The 9,823-nt window shown below is 43.1% G+C and overlaps 1 protein-coding gene across 1 annotated transcript; it reads left to right on the top strand.

The window, feature by feature from the left end:
- Window positions 1–8,592: 8,592 nt before the first annotated feature.
- LOC119651316 (probable deoxyuridine 5'-triphosphate nucleotidohydrolase) lies at window positions 8,593–9,304 on the top strand. Its single transcript, XM_038054846.1, has one exon. It carries the CDS (start codon window positions 8,618–8,620, stop codon window positions 9,197–9,199), a length of 582 nt encoding a protein of 193 aa, XP_037910774.1. The 5' UTR covers window positions 8,593–8,617; the 3' UTR covers window positions 9,200–9,304.
- Window positions 9,305–9,823: the final 519 nt, after the last annotated feature.

Below are 9,823 nucleotides of genomic sequence, written 5' to 3'. Positions count from 1 at the left end.
GAGTTGCATCTGGTTTCTGTTCAATTCAGTAGTTTTATTGGTTTGAAGCGAGTATTTATTCATCTTTTATGATTCCACAGGCGATTTTTCACTCTTCCTCTCACCAATTACTCCTTCCTAATTATTTTCACCTTTTGAATGCGTCCTTCAAATTTCGTCTCTAGTTTCCAGGTCCTAGGCCTTCTTATAGACGCTAGAGATTCCTTGTTGAATATACTTTATAATTGAGAAAGAAACCTCATCACGTACGACAAACATTCAATTGAAAAAGTGCTCGTTACTAGGAAAAATGAATCGACGACATAAACAACCCACAAAAAGAAACCCAGAATGTTTCTAGTTTAAGATACTTTGTAGAAATTCTTTGTGTACTTAGCACCCTTTTCAACGAAAGCGATTAAAATGAAGAATATAGCTCAGGGGACTTCCTATTCATCCAAACCAAGTCGACGTTACCGACGAGAAAGGATACACAGGAGACTTCTTTCTTACTGCAAATGTGCAACAAAAGAGTTTTAAATAACGAAGAGTTTGGAAGCGCTGATGGAATTCGTGCACAATTACGGTGGTTTCATAATGGACATGCGTGCTTGCCTCATTGGAAAAACGTTTTTACTCACGAGACTACTTCCTTTGGACATTAAAGAAAAATCGCACCAATCTCGCCCTAGTTTGTGAAGCTGCTAACAGAAAAAGTTTTTTTTATGACCAATGAGAAGCCGTAACGATTTCTTTTATGTTTTATTTAGGACGACTGATACTGAAAAGGTTAATCTTTTTTATGGAGTTTTAAAGCAATTCTGTTACCTGCGTCAATTGAGTCGTCCCAAGTGCTTGTAAATGCCCGGAATTGAGCTTTTCCGTGCCTTGAGTCATTCTCCGCAGTGTGCATGCACTTCACTTGACCAGTATATATTGTAATTTAAGCGACTTTATTATGAGTGCAGGTAGTTTGTCATTGATGTTGCACAGCTCATAATTGCAACAAATTCCTCAGTCTGGTCCAAGTTGTGTAGATTGTTTCTCAGTGCCTTCGTTAAGCTGCATTTGCCGTGTGCAACTCTCTGAAATCGAAGTATTGTTCCGCTGAATGTGTGCTGGCTCATCTCACATTTTAACTTCTGCGTTTTTGACATTCCTCCCCTGGCCGATATTTATGGAAAGTACAGTACACACACAGCTTTTAGTGCTGCAACAATGCCTCCTCGATATAGTGATCATCATATCTCCATGCATATAAAGCATGGAAGCCGTTTTTTCTCCTCCTCATCACTTTTCCCGACGAGGGTTATCTCCTTGAGCGGCTTCTTTTCCTCTTGGAGTGTTCTTCTCTTCTGCGGTTTTTATGACATCGTAGCTTTCGCCCTTCCCACTTAGGGGACCTTTCGATGTAGCGATTCTTTAAAAAATAATCCACATCGCCGATGATTGCCGGTAGCTTGGGATCCCTTAGGGCTAAATCGGAATCCCTGTACGGTAAGATGTTCATTTTCTGAGCTAGGATACAAGGGACGATGAGCACCCCCTCTTGACAATTGAATCCAATTCTCTCAAGTTTTGAGCCACCGATCGCACGATACCGTTATTGTAAATCTTTATTTCAATATTACTATATAATTAACTATTTTATTTAAACACTGGTTCTTAAACTAGATTTCGTTTACTGTTCTTTTTCAACTGACTCTTGACTTACTACCTTTAGTGTTTCCTGTTCACTCTTTGGTGGAGTATAGGGCATCCACACAGTCAGATTGTGCTTCAGTTTCTCTACCATCAGCGTTAAGTCCGTGCAAGTGATAAGCTCACAGCAGCGAAAAAAACACAAGACGAACACAGAAACCCATGACGACTGGGATTCAAACCCAGAACAGCGAGATTGGGAGACTGACGGCTCTATCCCCTCAACCATCATGCCGCAATTGCGTGCGTTTGTCGTTAGGTAGCGGCAATGGCCTCCGGGAAGGGACCATCCTAATTAGGACATGTGCACAGGAGTTGAGATCCTTGAGCGCATTAGCCACGTTTTTGGCATTGTTGGCAGGTGCTACCGTTGCAGGAGCAAAAACTCAGTGGTCTTAAAGGCCGATCTAACATCGAGTAGAGGGTCGCTGGGCAATCTTAGGTTTTCCCCGTATACCAGCCCTGTTGGAATTGCAGAAAATTCTTCGCAATTGGCTGTGCGGAAGCGAGTGGCAGAACTTGCGACTAAGAACGATCGTCTTGGGGCATTATAGCGACCTTCAACGTTCTGTGCCATCTTTTAACATCCCAGTGGACTGCGACACTAGCGGTTGTCCGGTAGAGTTTGCCCAGCTCTGAGAAACGGGAGCACCCAAAGTGTATTCCCTGCTCGATGATTAACTTGGATTTAGACAGAGCGCTTCCCCACAAAATTGTGCAGAAATATCTTTCAGAGTTACCACCTCATGCTAATGCGTGTGGATGGTCAGAAATGCTTTGCGGTGACTAACTGATTTGTTGTCCGAATATCTGTGTGCGATAGATGGTAAACGCCGTGAAATACTTCCAGAAATCGGTCTTGGTCCCTTTTCTGAGATCTCGAGTGTATACTGAACGTTGAGCCGAAAATAGGAAACTTCGTAAATGTGTATTGGGAAAATGGACTCGAAGTGCTCAGAGAAAGACGGGATCAAAATATTATCCAAATAAACGAAACAAAAGTGGAGGTTTCGCAGCAAGAAGTGGATGAATTTCTGAAAGGTTTACGCCGAATTACACAGTCCAAAAGTCATCCTGGTGAACCCGAAGAATTCGACAGTTGTGAATATTGGCGTTTTCGAAACATCAATATCTTTGGGAGCTACAGGGATTTGATAATATGCCTTTTTCAAAGACATGGTCGACCGTCCACAATTGCGTGTATTCATCACGCAAACTGCTCACTCCACGCAGTATCAAGCGAAACTCTTTTTCTATCTACATTTACCGATTGCCTTAGCGTTAATCCAGAAGCTACCAAGCCTTATCGTAGTTTTCCCCATGCAGAATTTTGCACGACCCGCCTCACTCGTCAATTTCCCATGAAGTACTATCAATCTCTCTGCCCGACGGATGTCCAATCTGGTACTGGTGAAAAAGACCAAGGTCGATATCCGGGGTTACAGAAGGACAGCCCTTGCCTGGAGTACCTACCCGTGTCATGATCATCCCTAGATAGAAAGAAATCGCCGAAGGGCATTCTGTGTTTCTCGGGAACTGGTTCATTGAAGTCCGTATGAAGATATCTTGCGCTGCGCTTGTCCTTACTCTCAGGGTGTGTCCACTACAGAGCCCTTGTTTTCGCACTTAATTACGCGCACAATACCATAGGATAGAAGCATCCTCCTCCGTAACTTCAGAGCCAACGCAAAAAAAATTCTAGTGACCGCTTTTATGTAAGTTCAGAGCATGCACAATTCCACAAAAGTTTAAGACTCATTGCTCCTTTTTTGAAGTGAAGATCTAAAATCCGCGCACTGTTCCAAAATGATCCGTAGGGTGTTGATGTGTTCAATAAAGGAGGATCCGGAGCGGAAAACAATATGCCCTCTGTCGATCAATCTTTTGAGATGTTCTTTAATGCGTTCCGGAATTATTTTAGTTATTATCTTTGCGGCGGCAGGGAGCACAGAGATACCTCTCCAATTGTCGTATTCAAGAAGGGTGTCCTACCTTGAAATCTTAACATCCCCTTCTTCTCTTTCGATATCCCAGGATTTCCGCACGAATGGAAGTAGCAGATCTACGGAAACTGGAGTTGCAGCGATGAATAACTTTGCAAGAAGACAGTCAAGCCTAGCGGTTTTACTCCATTTCAGTACATGGATGTGCTTGGAACCATTGAATATTGATGAAATATCCACAAGAGGCGGAGCTTCATCGAATCGGATACTGTTATGAACCGTGGTGAACTGTTCCCTCCATTTCTTCAGCAGTTTGTCGTCGACAGGTTCATCGAAAGATTCGCAATCACATGCAAGTTCTTTCATAATGCGGTATGCACCTCTGTAATCATTGCGTTCCTGCGGCATGTTTTGCTTCTCTGACGAACGCAATAACAAATTCGCTTTTGTCAGTTGCTGGTTTAAGCTGTATGTCAAAGCCACGCTCTCCCAGTTTGCCCTGTTGCTTCAACGTTTTTCAAACTTCTTATCGAAATGAATCCTCGTTGTCATGTTATTCCTTTGGGATTAGTAATTAATATCGGGATGCCGTCTAGAAAGAATATCAATTTTCCTTCGATTTAAGCAGCTCCCCTCTCCCCTCTACTCTCGGACATTCTGAAAATCGCCCTCCTTGTCTGCATCTGTATATAGAGATGGAGAGGAGTCAACCCCAGAAGGGCAATCATGTATGTCATTAGGCATGTCCTCATTGCCCTACTGATTCACACGCAAAGCAGTCTTTTAAGTTTGTGAAACCCACTGGCTGTTAAGCTGAGTCCAATTCTGTCTGCCCAGATTACCGCCGGGTAATCATTGGCCTTACAATTGCAGTATATATACAGTGCCGCATTTTCGAGGAACACTTCCATTTTTTCCACTGCTATGGACCCGCAAGTCATCAGAACCCTTCTAGCTTTCCGACATATGTATATTTGCGATATCTGTCTCCCAGAAAAGTTGTTGATCTCGTAAATTTGCCAAGTATTTGACCTCTGTTATTTGTTTCACCTCCATGCCAGGTAATCTAATAGCTCTCAGGTGATCAATCTTGCGCCTCCTAGTAAATGATACTGTATTGGCCTTAGGTGGATTGATACGCAGTCCCGTCTCCCTGCCCCAGTTAGAAGTGATTTGTAGTCTAGTTAAGATTCTGTCACATAGGGTGTCTTCATATTTGACTCTACAGATTAAAACAATGTCATCAGCGTAACCCTGGGGCTGTACTCCAGTGCCTGTTAACTCTTAGAATTACGTCAAATATCAAACTGCATATTCTGCAATATTACCCACCTTTTGGACAGTCGTAAGTAGTATTCACGGCAATAAAATTTTTACCCATCGGTATTTCTATTTGCCTACTCTCTAACATTTTGCCCATCCAGAAGGTTATTTCTCACTCTTTTGCGGATCAGGGCATCTCCTATCTCTGTGGGCGATATGTTATCGAACAATCCTCCGATGTCCAAAAACGCTTCCAGGGCTATTTGTTTCTTCTTTCTTTCTCTATGGTAATCCGTTGTACATCCGTCAGCTGATATAGGGCAGTTTTGGTTGACCATGGTGCCCAGTAAGCGTGTTAATATGAATGTCGGGGATTATGATTAGAACATTAGTTCTAATATAGTTGCCCATGGCCTTCCCCACCGTTTTGGGTACATCAAGTTTCTGGGAGTTTAACGTGAGGACCTGCTGTCTAGGCATAATCCTACAGTCGTCTTTGGACACGGATTGATTTGGGGACCACTACCAGAGCCCCGCCATGGCCGGCACAGCCGTACTGGTTCATGCTGAGTGCAGGGTCAACATTCATACCCGTGGATGTCAGGCCTATCTAACACCTTTGCTGCAATTAAAGGATACGCCGCCCGAGTTGTGCAGCGCAACTCCACGTTTGAGCCCACAAGGAGCTCTGTCCACAATATAGGCATAACCACAATAACTATGAAAATCTCACAAGGGTTCCGACCGTAAATTACCGGACCGAGAGCGTAGCCTCCAAGAATTCTCATAGAGCATATGTTCGCAGAGGGCTATCCCGGTTCTCATGATACCAGATAACTTCCGGTGAGACCCTTTGCAGAGTCGGGTCTGCTCGCCTTCCTCGAGTACATGGGGACAGCATTGGGTTACTGTTTTGAGTACAAAAAGGTAATTTCAGGTAAATTGGTTTTGAAATATTTGGGATGAACAGGATCCTTTTTATCCGCTTTCGAAATAAAGCCCTTTTTTTCGCCTCCATACCCGTGGTATATACCTCAAGGCTACGCTCTTAAGAGAGATTTTAAGATGGTTTCTAGGCCTCTCTATAGTAGTACTGGAAAAATTTCACCTATTCCGGGTGGTCCCAATGGTTTAAAGACGCCCACTGCCCATCTTATTCTAGCTTCCGAGAATACCTCTTTTGTTAGATTCCAGTTTTCCTTTTCTCCTTCTTCTATTTGTTGTTAGGTTGTCAGGCAGGGGGTTATTGCCTTCCGTCATGGGCTAGCATCCCGAGAGACGAATTCTAAGCAGATGGACTCTGTCCTGTACTCGAAGCGGGCAACAAATTGGTCGATGTGGTCGGACTACTTGGCTTGATGTATTGAGGCCCAGTCGGAACGCCACGAGAATCATGGCCGTTGTAGGAAATCAAGACGTCATCTTCGAAGCTGCCGCCCAAATGCAGCTTTCAGAAGAATTGGTGTAGAGTTCGCTGCAGTGTTTGAGCTGCATTTCTTAGCCCCATTGACATGCCTACAAACTTAAGCAGGCCGAAAGGCGTAGTGCCAGATGGTTTCCAGACGTCCTCGAGGGTGACCGGAATCTGGTAAAAGACTCGTTGCAGGTCGATGACCGAGAATACGAAGCTCCTAGTCTCCTGGAGCAGATCTTCCATTCTGAGCAGTGGGTACCGGTTCCGACCGCCGATTGTATTTTATTTTTGGTAGTTACCCGTAGCCAGACTTTGGCACCATGTTCAGAGAGCTACCTGGTTGCCTCGAAGAGGACCAGAATGATTCCATGCGGTCGAACTCCCGCTTCGCTGTTGTGAGGCATTCTCCCGTAAAATTTCGGGGTGCTGCGAAAACCAGTAATCCATGGGTGACGATCTGGAGATGAATTAGTAGATCTGGCAAAGTTGTCGTTTTTACTGGCAGCAAGCCTGTCTGGGAGAATTTGGCGATAATTTGCCTATATTTGTCCCCCACGAAGTGTGATGAAGATGTGTGAACTTGTGTGGTCGGGTCGAGCTTGCAGGCCGTGGAAAGATTGGTAAATCTGTTAAGGCGGCGACGGTTTCGTCAGTCGGTGATGAAGTATGATGATGGGTACTTGCAGCCTCGAGCCAGGGCACTGAATTTGGTATGATACGTTGTAGAACGGGCGCGCTCATAGTTGCTGACAGGTTTTTGTAAAAGCTCTCGGGTCAGGTTAGTACGCCAACGCAGGAACTTTACAATATCATCGCTTGCGAGAAAGCTATTGTGCATGAGAATGTTTACGGCGTAATACCCACATTCAATAGACCGATGTTGAGCGCCTATGATGTGTACGGATAAGCTTCCCCAATATATTCGCAAGTCCGGTCCATCGAGTGTGGGTATTGCCTGTTAGATATACTGTGGTTTACGGCGCTTCCAACTACGCACCACACTGCATATAGAAACAAGACCATGTCTGATGCGCTGCATCAGCGAACTGTTCTCGGGGTCACGACTTTAGTTCAAGTTTATAAAGAAAAATAAATTAGTTCGTACTTCTGCTTAATGGTATTTATTTACTGACTAAAAAAACTTTATTTTACAAAGACAGAAAGAGTTCGAAGATCGGTGCTAAATATGTCGGAAGCATAGCGTAGGGATGCGTGAAAAGCCCTAAGTACCGGCACTAAGGCTACTGTAGCGATTGAGATATGAAGCATTGAAGAAGGAAACAAGTTGTCCCCGAAATATCAGTATATGCATGTTAAAAGATATTAATGAAGCGCAACTGGTTCGCAGGTGAAAATCTTGCGTGGGACCAACGCTTGCTTGTGCCGGGATCGCTGAGTTCTATAAAAGAAAAATCAAGCATGAGTGGCAAAAGTGTAAATCCTCAAAAACTAGAAGAACCCTCTGCGTAGCTATTAAACTACTTGAAAAAAACTCGGGTATGTTAAAGTCCAGAACTTTTGAACCGTCTTGGCCATGAATGATATGAAAAGTGACCAGAAACATTTAGAACGCTAAACAACCAGAAATCAATACAATTATGGAAATTAGAGTGCCATCGCTTAAAGCTGAAGCCTTCGCTCTTCGTTCCCGGATTTCTTAAACAACCAAAATTTAGGTTGAAGAATTTATTTACTAGTACCACAAAAAATTGTAAAAATTGCACAAAATTCAAATTTTTTTCTCAGCCATATGACAAAGAAACATTTTAGCAAACATTATTTTAGCCTTCACGAGTATCGGTGAAATAATAATAGGCTGAGAAACATCCATATCCTGATCAAATTAAACTTGAATTTTGCATAAAAATTCAAGATTCTATTAACTTTAGTTCACGGATTGTTTACTGGTCTAATTCCACAAATGTCTGAATAAAACTTTTTTCTTTGAATTCAGCGAATAGTTTTTTTCTATTCCTCCATATGTGGATTTCAGCAACTACTTTCAACCTTCTTCAATGGATTTTAAAGATTTTATCGAGTTATTACAGCTTTTATTTCATACAACTGTATTTGATGCAAGAAACCTCCATTTGTTTCTTAATTACTGTAGAACGTATTATAATAATTTACATTCATTATTGACGGCGCTACCTCATTTCTATTTATTTTGAAATTATCCAACATTTAAACGTATTTCAGTTAAACGAATATTTCACCCATTGGGCATTTTCCCGCTCGAATATGCTAATTTCCGTTTGAATACAGCGGCTACGACGTTCAACAGATGTTCGTGTCCATCGTATTGTCAGATGTGCAAATGAATAGTTCGCGTCTAATTAGCCGGTTTGGCGGGCATTTGGGGAGCGTCTTCAATCAGGCTCGGTTCGTTCAGTTGCTTCTGTGTCCGATTACTTCAATTCCTACAACTGCAGTGCCGTTATCCCGATTTAGCAAGATGGTCAACGATTCCCAAGTGTGCCTGCGATTCGCTCGCCTCTCAGACAAGGCTCATGTCCCAGTAAAGGGCTCGGCTAAGGCGGCAGGATTCGATTTAAAGAGTGCCTACGACTATGTCATCCCTGCCCACGGTAAGGAAATTGTTAAGACCGATATACAGGTCCAATTGCCCGAGGGATGCTACGGGCGTGTGGCCCCACGCTCTGGCCTGGCTGCCAAGAATTTCATCGACGTGGGTGCCGGCGTTATTGATGAGGATTATCGAGGTAACGTAGGAGTTGTCCTGTTTAATCATTCCGACAAGGATTTCGAGGTGAAAAGTGGTGATCGCGTCGCTCAGCTGATCTGCGAAAGGATCTTCTATCCCACTTTGGTGGAGGAGAAGTCACTGGATAAGACTCCACGTGGCGAAGGAGGTTTCGGATCAACGGGAACTAACTGATTTCGTCCTAGCACGTAGCGAGTAAGATTTTTGAATTTGTATTAAGTTTCGTTTGTCTTTTTTATATGTTAGCTAATAATGGAGCATTGTTGAGTATTCATTTGATTTGTTATTTTGAATTTATCATTCGGAGTCCTTTTGCGTAGGATTCTGGTGGGAAGTAGTCATTCAAGGTTTAAGGAGCCTCCAAACTGCTCCGATTTGGTCAATGAAAAAATTTTACATTTGTTGATTTTATAATTCTGCTTATTCCATATTGACACTTAAGGAGTGCGTATATGGGGTGGACACGATATGAAAACTCAAATCTCTACGCGGGTAAATTCCATATTTTTTCATAATGTGTACGGTAAGTTGCTGGTCATTTCACGGGGCGCGTCCTAAACTTCACATGTTCGGATGCGCCTCATTCGTAAAATAAGAAAACTAGTTTTGAGTTTGTTTCGTCCCTCGTCTCGGTATGTTAGCTGTGTTGCGGTAAGATTTGCAAGCAGAAATTTCGCAAAAACCCAAGCGACAAAAGTTTTTTATTTGACTTCATTAAGGATTTGAATAGTCCTAGGAACTGTTAATCTCCTTTATTTCGGAAGTACATCATCACCAACCGCGCAACAACCGGTATCT

This window comes from Hermetia illucens, chromosome 3 (assembly GCF_905115235.1).
Source record: "Hermetia illucens chromosome 3, iHerIll2.2.curated.20191125, whole genome shotgun sequence".
NCBI classification, from domain to species: Eukaryota; Metazoa; Arthropoda; class Insecta; order Diptera; family Stratiomyidae; genus Hermetia; species Hermetia illucens.
The sequence above is the reverse complement of the archived record's forward strand: the minus strand, read 5'-3'. Positions and strand labels throughout refer to the sequence as shown.

Bases quoted from the DNA above. Each gene is read 5' to 3' on its own strand.
- LOC119651316 (XM_038054846.1), top strand. From the start codon at position 8,618: ATGAATAGTTCGCGTCTAATTAGCCGGTTTGGCGGGCATTTGGGGAGC.